General features: G+C 33.6%; 2 protein-coding genes across 2 annotated transcripts in view; one reads left to right on the forward strand and one right to left on the reverse strand.

The window, feature by feature from the left end:
* Nucleotides 1-5,720, forward strand: part of LOC126885725 (axotactin) — a 128,203-nt gene extending 122,483 nt beyond the window's left edge. The window contains exon 20 of the mRNA XM_050652493.1: nucleotides 5,280-5,720. Coding sequence (XP_050508450.1) covers nucleotides 5,280-5,569 — 290 coding nt within the window. The 3' untranslated portion in view covers nucleotides 5,570-5,720. The remainder of the gene's footprint in view (nucleotides 1-5,279) is intronic.
* A 9,536-nt stretch (nucleotides 5,721-15,256) lies between these two features.
* Nucleotides 15,257-23,049, reverse strand: part of LOC126885726 (histone deacetylase HDAC1) — a 30,472-nt gene continuing 22,679 nt past the window's right edge. The window contains exon 4 of the mRNA XM_050652494.1: nucleotides 15,257-16,592. Coding sequence (XP_050508451.1) covers nucleotides 16,528-16,592 — 65 coding nt within the window. The 3' untranslated portion in view covers nucleotides 15,257-16,527. The remainder of the gene's footprint in view (nucleotides 16,593-23,049) is intronic.

The raw sequence follows: 23,049 nt of genomic DNA on the forward strand, positions 1-23,049 counted from the left end.
TTTTAGAAGCGATAAGCCGCGACGATACAGAAAAGTCTGAGTATGTCGCTTTGAGATACACACAAGTGCTGTATATTTTTTCCGATGCGTCGGTGAAAATAATTAATTGAACATCAACAACTTTCTTTTGTAAAAGTAAGCATCGAGGTACCTTGACCTCTTCTATAGTTTTGAATGTCGATAAGAGGTTTTGCCAATTTTTCATAATGATGGGTGAGTCAATGGGTTGATCCCAGTCCAATTTCTGGGACCATATTTCCTGTATCAAGAGCTTAGCGTTCACAAGGACAGGGGATAACCATCCTAGCGGGTCATACAAAGTAGCAATGTAGGAGAGAATAGTACGTTTAGTAACAACATTAGCCAATTTGAAGATAGGAGTTTTAAACGAAAAGTGGTCGCGTTCTGAGTCCCAGAATATGCCTAAGACTTTATCAGATCCCGTGAAGTTAAGACTGACTTCAGAGACGGGATTTAAATTGTGTTGAGACAGAAATTCTGAAGAACTGCAGTTCCACTTGTGGAGGAGGAAACCATGGGTTTCTAGCAAAGAAGTTAATTGTTCGAAAAGACAACTTAATTCATGAAGACTGTCAGCACCGCTGATCAGGTCATCCATATAGATAGATTCTTGCAGAACACTAGTAGCAAGTTCGTGGGTATGTTTGTTGTTGTCAGCGATGTGCTTGATAACTCTTTGAGCGATAAATGGGCTACTTGGGAGCCCGAAGGGTAATCTTTGAAATTGATAGCACCGTAAAGGCTGCTGAATATTGTCCCTAAAGAGAAAATTTAACAGAAATGTTTCAGTGGGACAAATGGCGATTTGTAGGAACATAGCCTTGATGTCGCCTACTAGTGCGAATTTAAACTGACGAAACTTAGCGAGAATGTCAAAAAGTTCATGTTGGACGACATAACCTTTGTCTATGACGTCACTGAGGGAGATTCCCGTAGACGATTTATTGTTTGGATCGAAAACTATACGAGTGGAAGTAGTAGAGTTGGATTTGAAAACGGGAAAGTGAGGGAGAAAGTAATTAGGTTTACCTGAGTCATTTAGCATTTTTAACGGCACTTGAATTATTTGTCCGTTATTGAGATATTCCGATATAATGTCCTGATATTTTTCCAATAAATCAGGGTTGAGTTGAAAACGTTTCTCGAGACTGAGAAAACGTCTTTTTGCCGAGAGAAACGAATTTCCCATGTCTATATCTTCGATAGGGAGTTTGAGATTGAGTGTGGACTCATATCGTCCATTGGGGAGAACATTAACATGTTTTACAAAATTAATTTCAGCGGGGTGATCATTAATGAGATCGGTGTTCTGAGGAGCGGCTTCTTCCAGCTCCCAGAATTTTTGTAAATGATCGGATAGTTCCTCGTTGGACACTACCGGCTCATTTACGGCGGAAGGAGTGTTATGAGAACAACAAGTAACGAGAGAGTTTGAATAAAATTCCAAAGCCTTTTTAGTATTTTTCGACTTAAGAGCAAAGTCTGGAACTGACCCTGATATCGTGTACCCGAGTAGAGTGCGTTGAAGAACGGGAAGACCTTTTCCCAAACGAATTATTTCAGGTTGAATGATATCGTTATACAGGTCTGCACCGAGCAGGATACCAATTGGGGATGTTACATGGAACATCGGATCACCTAATGGTATCTCTGAGGGTATGTTTAGTTTGCTCGCCGAAATAGAAATTTGAGGAAGCGGATTTGTTATCTTTGGGAGTACAGAGCACGAGATGTCAAAAGGAACGTCGTTAGCGACAGCGAAAATTGTTGTATCTACAATAGATTGAGACGAGGATGAGGTGGAGTTAATTCCATTGATCCGTAATTTTCCATCTCTAGTGGTGAGTGACAGTTCCTTTACGAGGTCAGCACTAATAAATGAAACCTGTGAGGCCGAGTCTAAAAGTGCCTTTGCGAAGACCCTCTTGCCGCTAGGAGCGACAAGATAGACCTGGAGTGTGCTTAATAACACCAAATGATTATCAAGCGAGGCTGCAGATAGAGCCATTGAATGTGGAGTCGAATTTTGAAGATTAACTTCCGTTTCAGGAGCTCTAACATGTGAGGGCCCCTGTTGTGAATTACCCTGTGTATGGGAGTTATTTGAGATAGCGGTTTTATTATGATTATTTGAGTTGTGTTGGCCAACAGCCGCGGAAGGGTTACTATGACCCGTTTTGTCGAAATGGAGCAACGTGTGATGACGAGATTTACAAACTATGCAAGAGAATTTGGATTTACACTGATCGAGCATGTGAGACCCAAGACAATTAATACAAAATTTATTTTGTTTGACAAAACTAAAACGTTCTTTAGAATTCAACTGCTTGAACTGAGGACAAGAGTAGATCGAGTGAGAGTCGTTGCAATAGGAACATTTCTTAGGACCTAAGCGAGGCGAAAGGTTACTGGTAGAAGTGTCTGAGGCTAGGTGTAAAGAGTGTCTGGAAGTAGTAGTCGATTTTGGTTTTGATTGAGATTGAATATTCTCAAGATGAACAACGCGTGTCTCGATTTCCCCTAGAAAATGGACAAAATCAGGGGTAGCTTGGCTACCACCGGATTGGAACTCAAGAGCCCTAATGGTAGGTGCGTCGAGTTTCTGAGTAGCGATATGTATGAGAAGTAAATGCAAGAGATCTGAAGGGGGCCTATTCAAGTTCAATAGGGCCTTGAAATTATTTGACATGACCGTATGAAAATTTCTTAATTGTGAGTGATTTGCGTTTCCAGAAATAGGAGGCGCATCAAGAATTTGAGAGATGAGAGTTTTGATAAGCGATTTAGAGTTGGCGTACCTTTGTGTCAGGTTATCCCGGGCTATTTTGTAATTGTCACCTGTGAGTGGGATATGCTCGAGAAGCGTCAAAGGCTCGGAAGTTAGAAAACTTTTGAGGTAAATGAGTTTTTCCAGATCACTTAATGTAGTATCAGATCCTATTATTGTATCAAAGGTCTCAATGAATGAATTGTATTCAGTAACTAAGCCACTAAATGGTTTTAACTGAATACGAGGGAGGTTTACTGTTCGTTGCCTAGCCATAGACTGTGAGGTTAGAGAAGAATTAGGGTCAAATTGGAGGGAGGGGGTAGCAGTCACATTAGAACTTTCAATGACCTCTAACCTTTCTTCCAATAGAGAAATTGTATCCAAATATTTATCAAAAACCACAGAGGAATCAGTAGAGGGGGTAGGTTCCTCGGGGATCGTCTCCAGCACATTTTGAGCATCGCGGAAAAGTCCGTAAGAATGTTTGAGTTGTGAAATTATTTCACGAATTTTATATTTGTTTAGAGAATTAAGAGTTGTGGGAACCGAATCAGCCAACTTGGTTATATCAAGTTTTGCGGTGAGCCTCTGTCGGTTATATTTTGATCGGTCAGCCATGTTGCGAGAATGTGAGATTAGATAGATTATTTGCAAATGTCTAAACCTATAAATCGATGCGAAAATGAGAGAATATGTACAATATATTATATATTACACGTTTAATAGTGTGAGATTGGCTTAATAGTATCACCCTGTATGAGCGCAGATTAGTATATGAAATGCAAAACTATAAAATTTCAAAATATATGCAATTTTCCAAAATGGGTATTTTTCAGCAAGTGTGAGACACCCTTAACAAGTATTTAAATTAATTAAATTGAAGGAAAAAACAATTATTTATTTTCTATAGTTTTCTAGAAGTGTAAAATGAGCTTAAGCGAAGCTAAATGTAGCAAAAACTTACAATTTATGCAAGAAAACAAAATTATTTTTAATAATTTTTGTAACCTGTGAACCAGGCTTAATCGGATTCAAAATTATAAATTTAATTTAAATCAAAAGGTTGAACAAACAATGTTAAAATTATAACACCCGTACTATCAGCCAAGAAATGAGTACACTTTTTGTATACTATAAACAGAAAAATATATTTACGAAAATAAAATAATGTAATATATGCAAATATTTTTTCATACAAACAAAACGACTCCTTTATTTGAACAAAGCAAGTAGTTTCTGAAATTGCACGTGTAGACCGGGCTTAACAACCTACCAGCTATTGTAGAGACGTGCTGGGTTAAATACTGAGAATTTGAGTGCAGAAAGAGAGGAATATTTTATTTTTGTGCCGGGGCGGCGTGGCTTGGAAATTTCCAAATGCAACAGAAAGACACTATAAATGAAAAACCGTTATTCTCAGAATAGAGATTATCAAAATATGCAAATACGAAGGACCTTGAGGATTTAATTAATAAATAATTAATATGATCCGGCTCGAAGGACCAGAAATGTTTAGGCAATACGTAAAGTATCCTTAACAATAGTAACCTATACTTATTGTACGGTTATAGAGTATATTCCCATAGGTAAGCTGGTTAAGAGTAGATAACGATTTTTCATATGTAATTTAAAGTATTATCTGCATAAATGGCACAAAGAATATTTGCTACGAGAGGTATATGGTTCAAAATGCATACAGTATCACGACTAATAAGTTATGTTCACATACATGTAGAGTACTTACAGTTTTATTCCTTGATGACGTGTCACATCAGAGCTCTGATTGAATTCCATAATCCATTTGGTTCATTTGTAAGGCACTCACTAATACGCTAAATAAATCATCGTCGATAATACTGAGCAGATTGAATTATCTGAGCGGTATAAAACGATAGCAAAAAAAGCCGGTAAAATGCGGCCTTTTTACGAATAGCGGGAGCGTCGATAGATTAGAGATGATTCTCGTTAGGAAGCTTTTGACGATCTGCTCCGGCGAGGGGTTCAAATGCGAGTCTCAACAATAACCTGGAGTTTCCAGAAAGGTTACATAAATACTACTTGAATTTTAAGTAATCAGTAGTACAGGGGCGTAACTAATTATTTTAGTGAGCCGTGTATAATATATTTATTGTACAGGCGTTTTAATGAGTGGAACATGTAGAATATGTCAAATGACAGGAATTATGACAGGTGATAAATGGCAGTCTGATTTTTTCATGAGAGTTTAATCTCTGTTCGGAGAGTTTAAGTCTGTTCTGTCGGACAAAATAAATGTGCCGTTTTCGTGGTCTGACCGTTCCAAATTTTTAACCTGTTCCACAATTAAAACTGCCCCTGTTCCAGTGTTCCGATATATTAAAGTTTGTCCGACTAGACACCCTTAAGCTATTAACAAATTTTCAGCTTGCTATTAATCAACTTTTTTTTCATACGCGGGATCCAGACCTATAACATAATAGTTGCGGAACTTTATTTCCATTCATTTTAGGTAATAACGCTGAAATTACCCTCGAAGACAACTCTGAAACATTAAGTCCCATGCCTGAGGAGGATGAAGAGGAGGAGGAAGATGCTGATGGAAATATTCAAAATGAAGAAATTGATAAAAATATTGAAAATGAAGAGGTTGATGAAAATATTGAAAATAAAGGGGTTGATGAAAATATTGAAAATGAAGAGATATCAAACGATAAAAATACGTCACCATTTCTACATGAAAATATAGAAAACGACAAACTTATGGTTAACGAAAATGAAAAAGCGATTGCGGTGATATAAAAAATAAGAGTTTTCTTGTAAATATTGAGTTCGTTTAGAAATAATTTTAAAATTTTTGTATAAAACTAAAATGTTTTGTAAAAAACAATATAGTTTATCATTCTTTGTCAAAGATATTTTATAGAATTACGAAATAAAAACTATAATTATATTCCATACTTTTTTATTAATTCGAATCCTATTAGGTATAGTAGATACTAGAACATCAAATTTTACGAGGCTAGGCGAAAAATTTGCTTGTAATGCTTTTTAAATGCATTCATTTTTTTCGAATCCTGAATAAACTAATAAATATTTATGAAAAATTTAAACGCCTATTAGTCCAGAAAGCCACTGCGCATCCGCTAGGAAAAATATTCCGATTCGGATTTTTTGCACAATCTTACTCAAAAAGAGCCCCTTTTAACCAATTTGCATGTTGCCAGGTCCAAAAGTGGGTCAATTTTTTTTTTTTGTTTTTTTCCTAAAATTATTTTTTTTGCATCGATCAAAGTTTTTTTGGGTTTTTTTGATCATTTCAAACAGAAAAGGTCTTTAGTGACTTTTTTCTAAAGTTGATAGTTTTTGACATATAAGCGATTAAAAATTTAAAAATTGCGAAATCGGCCATTTTTAACCCTTAGAAACTATGTGAAAAACTGAAAATTTTGACGTTACCAAGGTAAGCAGATATTCTTTGAACATCGATTGATGAAATCCCGAAGAGTTTTTTGCAATACAATATCGAAAACCCCCTTTTTTTAATTGCCAATCAAGCGGGCGCTTGATTGGCAACCGTTGCATATACAGGGTGTCCCGAAAAGAATGGTCATAAATTATACCACACATTCTGGGGTCAAAAATATTTCGGTTGAACCTAACTTACCTTAGTACAAATGTGCTCATAAAAAAAGTTACAGCCCTTTGAAATTACAAAATGAAAATCGATTTTTTTCAATATATCGAAAACTCTCAGAGATTTTTTATTGAAAACGGGCGTGTGTCATTCTTATGGCAGGGCCACCTTAAAACAAATTTATAGTGAAATTTGTCCACCCCATAAAAAATTTATGGGGATTTTGTTCCCTTAAACCCCCCCAAATTTTTGTGTACGTTCCAATTAATTCATTATTGTGGTACCATTAGTTGAACACAATGTTTTTAAAACTTTTTTGCCTCTTAGTATTTTTTCGATAAGCCAGTTTTTATCGAGATGCGGCTTCTTTTTTACTATATTTACATAAAAAATTTATGGGGGTTTTGTTCCTTTAAACCCCCCAAATGTTTGTGTACGTTCCAATTAAACTATTATTGTGTTACCATTAGTTAAACACAGTGTTTTTAAAACTTTTTTACCTGTTAGTCTTTTTTTGATAAGTCAACTTTTATCGAGATGTGGCTTCTTTTTCAAAATATACCAAAAAATTTAAGTTATAAATAAATTTTCAGATTATTAACAGGTGTCTATAATCATACTTAACCATATCCAAATATGTGGTGGATTCGACAAATATTCAAAATATCTCGATAAACACTGGCTTATCAAAAAAGTACTAAGAGGCAAAAAAGTTTTAAAAATATTGTGTTTAACTAATGGTGCCACAATAATAATTTAATTGGAACGTACATAAAAGTTTGGGGGGGTTTAAGGGAACAAAACCCCCATAAAATTTTTATGGGGTGCACAAATTTCACTATAATTTGTTTTTAAGATGTTGCTGCGATAAAAATTCCTCATGTCCATTTTCAATAAAAAAACCTCTAGAAGTTTTCGATATATGAAAAAAAATCGATTTTCATTTTGTAACTTCAAAGGGCTGTAACTTTTTTTGTGTGCACTATTGTATATAGGTAAGTGAGGTTCAATCAACCTATTTTTGACCCCAGAATCTGTGGTATAATTTATGACCAATCTTTTCGGGACACCCTGTATACAGGGTGTAACAAAAATAGAGGTCATAAATTAAAGTACATATTCTGGGACCAAAAATAGTTCGAATTAACCTAACTTACCTTAGTACAAATATGCACATAAAAAAAGTTACAGCCCTTTGAAATTACAAAATGAAAATCGATTTTCTCGAATATATCGAAAACTATTAGAGATTTTTGATTGAAAGTAGGCATGTGGCATTCTTATGGCAGAAACATCTTAAAGAAAAATTATAGTGAAATTTGTGCACCCCCTAAAAATTTTATGGGGTTTTCTTCCCTTAAACCCCCCCAAAATTTTGTGTACATGCCAATTAATTTATTATTGTGGTACCATTAGTTGAATTAAATATTTTCAAAACTTTTTTGTCTCTTATTATTTTTTCCATAAGGCAGTTTTTATCGAGATGCGGCTTCTTTTTAGTACGTTTACATACAAAATTTATGGGGGTTTTGTGCCTTTAAACCCCCCAAATGTTTGTGTACGTTCCAATTAAACTATTACTGCGGTACCATTAGTTAAACACAGTCTTTTTAAAACTTTTTTGTCTCTTTGTATTTTTTAGATAAGGCACCTTTTATCGAGATGTGGCTTCTTTTTTAATATGGTTCAAAATATACCTAAAAATGTAAATCATAAATAAACTTTCATATTATTACCAAGTGTCCATAATCGTACTTAACCATATACAAATATGTGGTGGATTTGACAAATATTCAAAATATCTCGATAAAAACTGATTTTTCGAAAAAGTACTAAGAGGCAAAAAAGTTTTTGAAACATTGTGTTTAACTAATGGTATTATAATAATAATTAAATTGGAACGTATACAAAAGTTTGGGGGGGTTTAAAGGAACAAAACCCCCATAAAATTTTTGAGGGGTTTCCAAACTCCACTATAATTTTTTCTTAAGATACTACTGCCATGATAATGCCACATGTCCATTTTCAATAAAAAAGCTCTAATAGTTTTCGATATATTGGGAAAAATCCATTTTCATTTTGTAACTTAAAAGGGCTGTAACTTTTTTTATGTGCACATTTGTACTAAGGTACTTAAGTTAGGTTCAATCGAACTATTTTGGGTCCCAGAATATGTGAATAAATTTATGACCTGTATTTTTGTTACACCCTGTATGTAACATGCGTAAATAATGTGCGGAAAAATATTTCGATTCAATTTTTTTTCACCATCTTGTTTGAAAATATCCCCTCTTAACAAATTTGTATGTTGCCAGGATCAAAAAGTCAAAAAAATTTTTAAACGTTTGTTTTTTGTTTTTTCCTAAAACTAATTTTTTTCATCAGACAAATTTTTTTTGGATTTTTTGGATCATTCCAAATAGAAAAGATCTTAAGTGACTTTTCTGTAAATGTGATAGTTTTCGAGATATAAGCGATTGAAATTTTAAAAATTGCAAAATCGGCCATTTTTGATCCTCAAAAACTATGTGAAACACCAAAAATTTCAATGATACCAAGGTACGTAGATATTCTAAGAATATTGATTGATGAAATCCCGAAGAGCTTTTTGCAATACAATATCGAAAACCCCTTTGTTTTTTAATTGCTAATCCAGCGGGAGCGACACTATTTTTAACCGTTGCATGTATACAGTATACATTATGTAATCGGAGAACATTTTAAGTTTAAAAAAATTGTTTAAAATTTTTTTTGACACATTTTTGACCCTGGCAACATGCAAATTTGTTAATAGGGAAACTTTTTAAGCAAAATGTTAAAAAAAATTGAATCAGAATATTTTTCCGCAAATATATTTACGCATATTACATACGATGTTGTATACATGCAGCGGTTAAAAATAGTGTAGCGACCGCTTGAGTAGCAATTAAAAAACAAAGGGGTTTTCGATATTGTATTGCAAAAAGCTCTTCGGGACTTCATCAATCGATATTCTTAGAATATCTACGTGCCTTGGTGTCATTGAAATTTTTGGTGTTTTACATAGTTTTTGAGGGTTAAAAATGGCCGATATTGCAATTTTTAAAATTTCAATCGCTTATATCTCGAAAACTATCACATTTACAGAAAAGTCACTTAAGGTCTTTTCTATTTGGAATGATCCAAAAAACCTAAAAAAAATTGTACGATGCAAAAAAATTAGTTTTAGGAAAAAACAAAAAACAAACGTTTAAAAAAATTTTTGACTTTTTGATCCTGACAACATATTGTATGATGACATACAAGATGGTGAAAAAAAAATGAAACGAAATATTTTTCCGCACATATATTTACGCATGTTACATAATTATACATGCAAACGGGCGCTTGATTGGCATTTAAAAAACAAAAGGGGTTTTCGATATTGTATTGCAAAAAACTCTTCAGGATTTCATCAATCGATGTTCAAAGAATATCTTCTTACCTTGGCAACATCGAAATTTTCAGTTTTTCACATAGTTTCTAAGGGTTAAAAATGGTCGATTTCGCAATTTTTAAATTTTTAATCGCTTATATGTCAAAAACTATCAACTTTGGAGAGAAGTCACCAAAGACCTTTTCTGTTTGAAATTATCCAAAAAACCTAAAAAAACTTTGTTCGATGCAAAAAAAATAACTGTAGGAAAAAAACAAAAAAACCGTTTAAAAAAATTTTGACCCACTTTTGGACCTGGCAACATGCAAATTTGTTAAAAGGGGTCCTTTTTTAGTAAGATTGTACAAAAAATACGAATCGGAATATTTTTCCTAGCGGATGCGCAGTGGCTTTCTGAACTATATTGAAAGATTATATTATTAGGCGAGGGACAAAAGTCCCTGACAATAAACAAAAGGTTTCTTTTGAATAAGATATTTGAAATTAAAAATTACACTCAATTTTATCTTTTTTTTTTTTACCCCAGTAACTTATTTAAATAGGGGCCGGCGTAGCTCAGAGGTAGGATATCTGACTCGCGTGCTAGTAGGCCGGGGTTCGAAGCCCAGCGCCGGCGAGAACAGCTATAGACATTTTTAAAAATGTCTATAGGCCCCAGGTCGACTCAGCCTGAACAAAATGAGTACCTTGTGTAAAACCAGGGGTAATAATAGGCGTTTGAAGCGTAGCACTGGCCCTGTTACCTTCCTTGTATACGGTAGGCCCTAGATATAGCAGACTACCCCGCACTGTGACCCCGCCATAATCCCAAAGCCGCGTCAGCGGTATAAAACGGAGGCTAATATCATTGTATAACTAGACAATGGACAGAAGAGTTACTTTGTAAAAACTTTACAGAACAATTAATAGAACAATTAATAATAGAATTAGTCAGTTTATCTATTTATGGACTTGTTATGAACGTATATTTTTTACCCCCGAGAAGGGGTGAAACTCATCCTAGGGTAAAAGCACACATCGGCACAATATCACTTTTTTCTTTAACATGGTAGCTATGCGCATGCCAAATTTCATGTCAATCCAAGCGGTTCTTTAAAATTTACAGCAAAAACGGTGAAAGAACGTACTATATCTGCTATCTGCTTATTTGTTAACAAATAAATATTTTTCTGGTAAATCTGCATAATAATATCTGGTAAACAAATAAATATTTTTCACAGAAAATTCAAAGGTAGCATTTAAATCATTTAAACAAGTCTATAAAAAAACAATTATTATTATTTGAAACACTCGCTCGAAATAGTTTGTCTATCACAAGACGAATAAGTACAATGGTAGAAGGTAATGGATTTTGAAAGAGCTGTGACTTATGAGCCATGCTGAAACAATACACAGTTTGCGTGTTTATTTTTACAAGGTCATAGCTCTTTTGAAAATCCAATGGGATAACAATAAACGTTTTCTTTAAATCCTATATTTTCTTCAAAATCTGGCATCCTTGTATAGAAAGGTGAAGGGTGTATATAGGAAGGGCTAATAGGAAAAGGCTTCTTCTTCAAGTGCCATCTTCGTTCCGAAAGTTGGCGATCATCAGGGCTATACGTATTTTCGAAACTGCTGACCGAAACAATTCGTTGTTGCTACAGCTATACCAGCTATAGGGGAAGGCTATACTCCAGTAAAAGTTTGCATACAATTAAATTTCTGCAACTAGTTTCTGAAATTTATTCTAGAGGCCGCTACCTGACGGCAGATTAAAAGTCAAACAAGACTCTGGTAAAGGTTGGGTAACTATCCTTTCAATGCTAATATTATTAACTTATTTAACCTTCCGATGACCAACCTTTTTTTTGTTACACGGATGACCAAGGGCGGAAAAATTACCCCAGGTCAAAAATGACAATTAACAAAAAAATGAAGTTTTTTTTTAATTTTTTTTTTTGGCATGGACTTTATGTCATTCAGCCAGTCACAACATGAGTATTAGTGTCATGTGTAGTGTGTATGTTGAGTAAGTGTCTTGTTACTTTGCAAAGTCGACGTCATTAGCGTAAAACTACTTGGAATTACACATAATAGACGGTATTTTACTAAACATCGACTTCAGAATATATTTTTTATTCGTAAAATATACGGAATTTTTTTTATTTCAAAATACGAGGATATCTAGAATGATATTAAAGTCAAATAAAAAAATAATAAGTTAAAAATTGAAAATACTTTTGAATTTATTAAAGAAAAACATACGCTGGGGTCACAATTTCCCCCGCTTGGTCATCCGAAGGTTAAATAACAATTATAGAGGTTTTCAGGGACTTTTGACCCTCAGTAATAATTTAATATTTTACTCTGCGTTTAAATGTTTCAAAAATACGAATTAGTTTTCTCAAGCTTCGAAAAAAACGAACCCGCTTAAAAAGCATTGCTATTCTTACAGAAATCTTTTCGAAAAGTAACAATTAAGATGTTTATTAATGACCAAGAAGGAATTTTAGAATTAAAAAAACAACAACAAATGCAGAGATATTTTAGTTTTTGTGTAATTTTGAGGTAAACTAATGTAACCAATTCCTAGTTTACGAAACAGGTATATCACAAGAAATCTTAAAGTGATATTAAACATATGATCAAGAAATCTTCATAAGAATTTACAGCTGAAAGCAAGTTACGTTTGAAAAACGCTATATTATTCTTTATTTTTCAAAATAAACCCAAGAAGTGGTGAATGTTGTGTGTGTACCTATAGCTCCTCAAATCGGTTTGGGTGAGAATGAAAGAAAACTTTTATATGATTAGCATTCAAACAGTCACCTGATAGCTGACTAAGTTAGCTCTCTTCTAGGCCATAATGGTTGGGTGATATACCCACGCCATGAAATAGCTATTTGTATAACAAGGGAGCAAAGTGCTACTTTTTTTCTGTTGGCATATGATACCGAATGCTTTCTCAGTCCACGAATATCAGTACGAATGGTTTGTTGTATTCCGCAGACTTCTCTATCAAGTTCAATATTATTAGTAAGTGGTCGCTAGTGCTATATCCCGATCTAAATCCGACTTGTTCTCTAGACTGATAGAAGTCTAACTTAGCCTCCAGTCTTTTTTGATCATTTTTGTGAAAAGTTTATGTGTGATAGCAAACTAATAGAACGGTAGCATTTTTTAGATGTTATGTCTCCTTTCTTGTGTAATAAAACAATATAGTACATTCTTTCACGGTTTTTGCTCTGAATTTTAAAGAACCGCTTGGATTGACATTAAATTTGCCATACGCATAACCTACATGTCAAAGAAAAAAAGTGATATTGTGCCGATGTGTGATTTTGCCCTGGGGGTGACTTTCACCCCTCTTGGGGGTGAAAAAATATATGTCCAAAATAAGTCGGTAACTGGGAAACTGACTAATTTTAAGTAACTTTTGTTCTATAGAGCTTTTTCGCCAAGTCAACACTTTTCGAGTTATTTGCGAGTGAATGTTCATTTTTCAACAAAATAACCACATTTTTAGACGGTTTTTCGCAAAGTAAGTATTTTGCCAAAAAAACGTTTTTAGCACAAATATATATAGCCTATAAAAAAGTAAAATAAATGGTATACGTCTTAGGTCTCTGGACCTCGAAAAACCAGAGTTATAGCCAATGAAACATAGATTCATATTCACCAAATTTCAAATAGAATATTTCGACGTGAAATATCCAAAAAATTAAGCACTTTTTGGGGAAAACCCATTATAACTTTTTTAAAGTGTTTAAAAAAAGCTTTATTTCTGTTTTTATAAAAAATTGCTAGCATTAAATTTAAGCAAGTTACGCTCAAAATAAAGTTGGTCCCTTTTGTTTTGGCAAAAAAAAATCGGGAAGACCACCCCCTAATTAGCAACTTAAATGAAATTAATCGTAGCCGCTCCACAAATTATTTTACATATGTTGTTTATATGATATGTAAGTTTCATCGATTCAAAATGCTTATTTTTGAAAAAATTTGGTTTTAAAGTAAAATTTTTAGAAATTTTAATTTTGAAAAATATGCTTTTTTTCAAAATAACTTAAAAATAGTTAGAAATACCAAAAATTGCGAAAACGAAAAAGTCAGCATTGCTTTTCTGAATATCATGTATTTTTTTGTTTTTCTGTTAGACAAAAATTGATTAAGATTTGGTGTTTCTAAATTTGCATACATTGGTGATCAGTGACTCATTCAGCCACTTTTAACTACAGCCCTTTCAAAAATAAGGACTTTGAACCAATGAAACTTACAGATCATATAATATAAACAATACATACACGAATCAATAAACTTGTGAAGTCGTAACGATTAAGTTCATTTGAGATACTAATCAGGGGGTGATTTTCCCGATTTTTTACCAAAAAAAAGGGACTAACTTTATTTTGAGCGTAACTTGTTTATTTTTGATGCTAGAAATGTTTTTCATAAAAAAAAAATGAAGCTTTTTTTAAACACTTTAAATCAGTTGTAATGAGTTTTCCCCGAAATGTGCTTCATTTTTGGTTATTTCACGTTAAAGTATTCCATTTGAAATTTGACGAACATGAACCTATTTTTCGTTAGCTATAACTCTGCTTCTACTAGGTATAGAGACGTGACATATACACCATTTTTTTAAAATTTTTACAGGCTATATTTTTGCTAAAAATGTTGTTTCGACAAAATACTTACTATTTGAGTTATTTGCGGAAAACCGTCTAAAAGCGTGATTATTTTGTTGAAAAAATGAACGTACATATTCACTGGCAAATAACTCAAAAAGTATTGACTTAGTGAAAAAACTCTATAAAACAAAAGTTACTTAAAATTAGTCAGTTTATCCATTTCCGGACTTAATTTGGACGAATATTTTTTTACCCCCTGAGGGGGTAAAAACCACCCCCAGGGCAAAAGCACATATGGGCACAATATCACTTTTTTTCTTTGACTTGTTAGTTATGTGTATGCCAAATTTCATGTCAATCCAAGCGGTTCTTTAAAATTTAGAGATTTTGCTATATTTTACCGTTAAAGAACGTACTAATAACTATATTGTTTCTTTGAGAAGGGATTTCTCCTTGGTAGATACATTCGGTGAACCGTTTGACCAAAGCCTGGATAATTTTATTTCCACCTTGTTTGATTGCCTTGATCACTAGTCCGTCATCGCCAGGGAATTTATTTTTCATTTCTGAAAGTGTCTTTGTGACTTCGTATGGTGTTACTTCTGGCATTAATTCTTTAGGTCTTGCGAGTCTAATTCTTTTCTTTCTAGAATATTAGCACCATATTCTTCTTACATATTTCGGAGTATTTGATTTTTTTTAACTTCTTTTGTAGGTCTTTTGGTTTTGTCATTGTGCTGGATATTTGATCGTTTTTGTTTGTACCTGTCTTTGCATTCTTCAATGGGGTTTAACATTTTTCGGGATAAAATAAAAAAAATAAGCTCTCAAATCAAATTATTATCTATTCAGTTCCATTCATACATTGAAAAAGAGATCTTAGGATACAATCGACAATATAAAAAAAGTGTTTATGATTATCATTAATGAATACATTTGTTAAAATAAAAAGTCCATGTGCGTAGTGTAAGTTTAAATGTTATTCCAGGTTTGTTCGAGAGGAGTCTATCCAGAATTGGTCAGTCATCCCTAATCCCAGAAACATTTGGTATTCCAACAACTCTACTCTTGATACAGCATATCTGAGTAAGAATTTAGACACGACAATAGTCACAGCTATAATTAAAAATATTTTATATTTGATGTTTCGTAAAGTACAAGCTGAAATTCAGTATTCCGATGCTTTTGTCAGAAAGTCGATTGACATACATTTGAAAAAAGCGTATGATAATTTATTACCCAGAACTGAAAAGAAGAAAACTGATTTAGTGCATGAAAACAAATGCCAGACATATTCCATAGGAAAATGTTGTTCAAAATTTACCAACAACGAAGTCAACTACAGCAAATCACTTGACATAGCCAAACTCTTAAAGTAGTTACTCTAAAACTCTAAACTCTTAAAAAACTAATAGAATAACAAAAATAAAATTACTAAAAATGTAAAGCATTTTTCACTCTACGCTTTTATTTAGACAATATACATGTCAGAGGAAAAATTCAGTTTATATTTATCAAAAAGTACAAAAAAGAATACATTTTGAGCATTCTTGAGCATATCAGGAATTCGTTTCAAAATGTCGTTATCGTTCCCTAAAAATAGACGTTTACTCTTTCCTTATCTGGCAGTCAGTTCTTCCAAGGTTGACTTCTTGCTTGGAAATGAGGGGGAATTTTCAGCTAATCCTCAGGCAACTGTTCGTTATATCTTTGAGAGCAGTCCAACTGGAGCTGCCATTCCCATATTCCACTGTTATGCTTCTTGAACATATCAGGAATTCGTTTCAAAATGTTGTTATCTTTTACATTTTCATACTCTTAACTCGGAAAACAATGTGCACATGTAGATCTGTGACAGACATGCCCAACAAACAAACCTTGTAAACAGACTTAATCTTTTAAAATGGCGCGACAGCAAACATTGTAATGAACTATTGATGTCTACTTAAAAAAATATTGTTTGCCACTAAGAAAAGTATATACAAAAGTCACATACTGTATAAACATCAAATACAAACTGTACACAGTTAGAAGTTACTATAAAAATGTTTTAAACTCCAATAATGTACTGGAATTATATGATTAAATTAGTACGATGTCATGGAGTTGGTCCCAAAAGCTTTTTTGTGTCATCAGGACTGGACTTCATAATTCCTTCTTCACCTAAAAAAAAAAAACAATTTAGATACATTATTATTTAATTATACAGTGCTTTTCAGATAAAAATATCCACCTTAAATAACTTTAGAACCATTGATTTTTGGAAAAAGCACAAAAACATCATCATTCTCTTTGCCTTATCCCTATGCGGGGTCGGCTTCCCTAATTGCATTTCTCCACACAATTCTATCTTGGGTCATATCAATGTTAGTCCCCTTTACCAACATGTCCTGCCTTATCGTCTCCCCCCAGGTCTTCTTTGGTCTTCCTCTCCAACTCCTTCCAGGAATCTGCACTTCAGCTATTCTGCGTATTGGGTGATTAACGTCTCGACGTTAAACATGACCAAACCATCTTAACCTATGCTCTTTCATTTTGGCATCAATTGGTGCCACACCTAGACTTCCCCTAATATACTCATTTCTAATTTTATCCTTCTTTGTCACTCCACTCATCCATCTAAGCATTCTCATTTCCGCCACATGCATTCGTTGTTCCTCTTTCTTTTTCCCTGCTTAACATTCAGTTCCGTACATCATAGCCGGTCTTATGGCTGTTTTATAGAATTTTCCCTTCAGCTTCATTGGAATTTTTCTGTCACACAACACACCACTCGCTTCTTTCCACTTCATCCATCCAGCCCTAATTCTACTGCATGCATCTCCATCTATTTCTCCATTACTCTGTAATACCGATCCTAGGTACTTAAAACTATTGCTTTTCACAATCATTTCACCATCCAAAGATACCATTTTATTTGTAGTAGCTCCATCTTTAAATGATCATTCCAAATACTCTGTTTTTGTCCTACCAAGTTTTAAACCTTTTTCCACCAGAGCTTGTCTCCACTGTTCCAGTTTTTGTTCTAAGTCTCTTTCACTATTTCCTACTAACACGACATCATCAGCATACATTAAGCACCGTGGAATGTTACCCTGTAGTTTCGCTGTTATCTAGTCCAAAACTAATGAGAATAAATACGGACTAAGCACAGAGCCTTGGTGCAATCCTACTTTCATATGGAATTTATCAGTCTCTCCCACACCTGTTCTAACACTAGTTGTTACTCCCTCATACATATCCCTCACAATCTTTACATATTCACCAGGGACTCCTTTCTTATTGAGTGCCCACCACAGAATCTCTCGAGGAACTCTATCATATACTTTCTCAAGATCAATGAATACATGCACAAAAACACAAGCACAAAAACATGTCGAATAATATTACACTACGCCATGTTTAAGCTTGCCGGGAAAGGCACACCATCTCACCCTCCAAATCATCCCTTAGTTTTTTTTTAATAACTTCTCCTTTTTTTATTTGATATTTCGATTCTTCTCTTTGTACTGATTTCAAAAATGTATAACACATGATGCTTAAAGTGATTAGTTTATGAGAAAAATAAATACAAAAGCAAGAAAACTGAATTGACAAAAAATTATTTTTTTAACCATTTTATTACAAACATTTAGGATGAGCATTTCACTACCGAAAATTTTAAAAATAACTATTTAAAAAGCTTTTTATTAAAGTTTTGAATAATTCTTGGTAAAATTTTTGGCAGTGAAATGTTCATTCTAAATGTTTGTGATAAAATTGTTAAAAAATAATTTTCTTTCAAACCACTTGTCTTGCTTTTGTATTTATTTTTCTCATAAACTAATCACTTTAAGCATCATGTGTTATACATACATTTTTGAAATCAGCACAAAGAGAAGAATCGAAATATCAAATAAAAAAAGAAGAAGTTATTTAAAAAAAAACTAAGGGATGATTTGAAGGGTGTGTCTTTCCCGGCAAACTTAAACATGGCATAGTGTAATATTATTCGACGTGTTTTTGTGCTTTTTCTAAAAATCAATGGTTCAAAAGTGGTTTGAAAGAAAATTATTTTTTTAACAATATTATTACAAACATTTAGAATGAACATTTCAATGCCAAAAATTTTACCAAGAATTATTCAAAACTTTAATAAAAACCTTTTTAAATAGTTATTTTTAAAATTTTCGGTAGTGAAATGCTCATCCTAAATGTTTGTGATAAAATGGTTAAAAAAATAATTTTTTGTCAGTTTTCAGTTTTCTTGCTTTTGTATTTATTTTTCTCATAAACTAATCATTTTAAACATGATTACATCTTTGAAATCAGTACAAAGAGCCAAATATCATATGAAAGGTGGAAGTAATTTAAAAAAAATTAAGGGATGATACGTGAGAGGGTGCCTTTCCCGGCAAGCTTAAACGTGGCATAATGTCTCCCCCTTCATTCCCTTCAAATATTATTTGACGTGTTTTTGCGCTTTTTCTGAAAATCGGTGGTTCGAAAGTTATTTGAGGTGGATAGTTTTATCTGAAAAGCAATGTATGTATAAAAGGTGATATAATTATGTCAGATCAAGATATCCACAAAACTATGCACATTATAATTTAGCTATTAATCTGATAAAATATTTGAATGAATGCTTGAATCACTTAGCGTCATTAGAATGTCTATTAACGATATAATGTACATATTGTATGTAACGATATAATTGTAAACAAAAATACTGATAACAACGTTGTTGATTATACATACATAAATTTTCGCAGAAATTTTTAAAATAATCTTTGAAAAACGGTTTCTTGGGAGAAACGTCAAATATTAGTTAAAAATGTAATTTTCATTACAATAAATTAATATTATTTAACTTACTACATTCCGAAAGAAAACAGTTTCAGAATCTTTTTATGAAATAAATACCCCCGATCAATCCGCAAAGAAATAAGATTTACAGCTTTTGAGACAAAATATGAACAACTTGGGTAATAAAAATATTTACAGAAACATTACTTTGGATAGAATCAAAAATCCTCCAGTTTGTCAAATCATTTCGAAATCAAAAACCAGGGATGTAAATGCCAGAATAACCACCATAAAAAGTAAAAAAACGACACTTTTAGAAATGAAAAATAACAAATACCCTGGCGCTGATGGAGTAGTAGTGATTGAAGCCATCAAATTAGGTCACAAAAAGATTTTCACAAAAATTATCGGAAAAAGACTGAAAACTTAGACTCAAGTTACTTCTATCAACTCAGAGAACAAACTGGATTTAGAATGAGATACAGCACGACTATTTACTACTGGTAAAGAACCTGATGGACAAACATGGACTTTGAAGGCGGAAACTCTATCAAAACTTCAGGCTTTTGAGCTATGGTTGTACATAAGCGTGTGCTCACTACGGAGCCCAAAGGATGGTATCCTAGCCTAGGGCATAGTATCCTACTCTTCATATTCGTGAATTCTGGCATTCAAAATAATGCATTTATTTTACATAGCGATCGATAATATAGTTTCGATCGCCAGGTAAATTAAATACATTATTTTAAATGCGAGAATTCACGAATATGAAGAGTATGATACCATGCTCTAGGCTAGGATACCATCCTTTCGTCTCCATAGTAAACAAACCCTAAGGATCCTGAAGATACCATGGACAGACAAAGTCACCAATGAAGAAGTGCTATGGAGGATGAACACAACTGCAGATTTGGACAACATCGTGAAGGGCCATAAGCTGCAGTACTTGGGACATATAATGAGAAATCAAGGCAGATACGAGCTACTCCAATGCATTTTGTGAGGTAAAATTGAAGAAAAAAGGGCCCCAAGACGAAAGAGAATATCTTGGCTTGCTAACCTGAGAGCATGATATAGAAAGACCTCAACACAACTATTCCGTATAGCAACCAACAAAATCATCATAGCTAAAATGATCGCTAATGTTTGGAACGGACACGGACCCTAAAAAGAAGAAAGAACCTGATAGAAAAGTTGCAGAATGCAACAAACCTTTGGCACTGATATTTGTGAACTATGAAAAAGCATTTGAGTCACTATAAGTCAGCAGAAAGTGTCAGCATTGACAGAATATCAAACATCTCTACATAATCATATTTACCAAAATACCATGGCAGGCATAAGATGATCTAATCAAGATACCAATAAATTCTTTCTACAGCGAGGAGTACAGAAAGGAGACACCGTCTCACCAAAGCTATTCAAGACACTTTTAGAACATATCTGTAAGAAGGCTGATCTGGAATGCAATAACAATGTTGGAAAAATTATATCATGCTTCCTTGTAGGTCCGATAAAATACAAACATGAGCAATACGAAATTAATGACTAATTAGTATGATAAAATTGATCCAAATAATGGCATAACCCAGACATCCAAAGTGAAAGTTATCCTCCAACGCCAAATTGTTCTATATAGTCCACATAATGTTCAGAAAAAAGTCACACCATTTTGAGCGTCGGGTTTGGGGGGGGGGAGGGGGAAGAAATCGGTAAATTCATAGTTTTTTACGTTTTTCGTCAATATTTCTAAAACTATGAGGTTTAGCATGAACAACCTTCTATACAAAAATGTTCTACATTAAATTTGAAATAAAAAAGGCCCTATGCATAATCCTACTAAAATGAACGGTTTTAAAGTTACGGAGATAGTATAGTATAATTGGTCCAAAAAAGGCCTAACTCAGATATCCAAATTAAAAGTTTTCCTTCAACACCAACTTGTTCTATATGGTCCACATATTGTTAAGTAAAAAGTTACACCATTTTGAGCGTCCGGTTTGGGGGGGGGGGGGGGAGATGGGGGAGAAGTCGGTAAATTAGTAGTTTTTTACATTTTTCGTCAATATTTCTAAAACTATGCTCTATACAACAATGTTCTACATACAATTTAAAAGAAAAAAGGTATTGTTATAAAATCAACGGTTCCAGAGTTATGCAGGGTGAAAAGTAGAGGTTTTCGATACTTTTTATATTATTTGGGCAATTAATGATGATTTTGGGTGGTGTGGTTGACGTTTCTTCAAGGGCTTATCACTAACATACCATCGGCCACTGAAATAGCAAATTTTATTTACAAAACCCAATCCTGTTAAAGAAAATTTCTACAAATTGCCCAAAGAATATAAAAAGTATCGAAAACCTCCATTTTTCACCCATCGTAAGTGGAACTGGAACCATTGATTTTATAACAATTATGTATAGGATCTTTTTTGTTTTAAATTCCATGTAGAACATTTTTGTAGAGAACATTGTTTACGCTAAAGTATAGTTTTAGAAATATTGACGAAAAACGTAAAAAAACTACTAATTTACAGACTTTTCCCCCATCTCCCCCCCCCCCAAACCGGACGCTCAAAATGGTGTAACTTTTTACTAAACAATATGTGGACCATATAGAACAATTTGGTGTTGAAGGAAAACTTTTACTTTGGATGTCTGAGTTAGGCCTTTTTTGGACCAATTATACTATACTACCTCCGTAACTTTAAAACCGTCCATTTTAGAAGGATTATGCATAGGACCTTTTTTATTTCAATTTAATGTAGAACATGTTTGTATAGAAGATTGTTCATGCAAAACCGCACAGTTTTAGAAATATTGACGAAAAACCTTAAAAACCACGAATTTACCAATTTCTCCCCCCTCTCCCCCCCAAACCAGACGCTCAAAATGGTGTGACTTTTTTCTGAACATTATGTGGACCATATAGAACAATTTGGTGTCGGAGGATAACTTTCACTTTGGATGTCTGGGTTTGGGTCTAGTTATACCATACTAAATCTGGTGATTGCTGTTGATGGAAAGGATATTGAGCAGACTGTCATATAAATACCTAGGGCATGAAATTCGGCTGGGCAGAGATAACTAGACACGTGAGCTCCCACGTCATTTAGGATTAACCTGGGCAGCATCTTGTAAATTACACAATGTATTAAATCGGACCTACCCATATGCCTCAAAAAGTGGTAAACAAGATTGGTGTGAGCCAGAAGGCTATGGATTGGCAGATATTCGGTGTCTCTCTACTCTAAGAGACCAAATCCCATATGTAGAAATTTATTGTAGACTATCGGAAGATATTAGAAGATATTGTATAAAAACAGCAGGCTATCGAAGAATCACATCGCTAAAATGGGTTGGGCAGGACACATCTCCAGATTATCTAACCAGATGAAAACAACAGGAGACAGATGGGAAGATTGTTGTTACTTTAATAATATGTAGTAAGAGAAAATTGTCACAGATAAACATGCCTTTTGTTTTAATAGTTTGGATATATAGTGAGGATGTTTGAGTTGGAATAAATTCATTTTCTCGAGAATGAGCAGTGTTAGAGAGAAAGCCCGAAATAGATTTTCTGGCATATATGTCATACTAGTGATGTCATCCATCTGGGTGTGATGACGTAATCAATGATTTATTTAAATGAGAGTAGGGGTCGTGTGATACCTCATTTGAAAGGTTATTTAATTATATATTCAGGTATTAACATGATTATTTATACAGGGTGTCCAAAAAACTATTTTTTGAATTAAATTAATTGAAACAAAAAGAAGAATGTATCTAATTTATTTAATTCCAAATATATTTTACTCCTGTCAGAAAACAGAAA

This window comes from Diabrotica virgifera, chromosome 5 (assembly GCF_917563875.1).
Source record: "Diabrotica virgifera virgifera chromosome 5, PGI_DIABVI_V3a".
NCBI lineage: Eukaryota > Metazoa > Arthropoda > Insecta > Coleoptera > Chrysomelidae > Diabrotica > Diabrotica virgifera.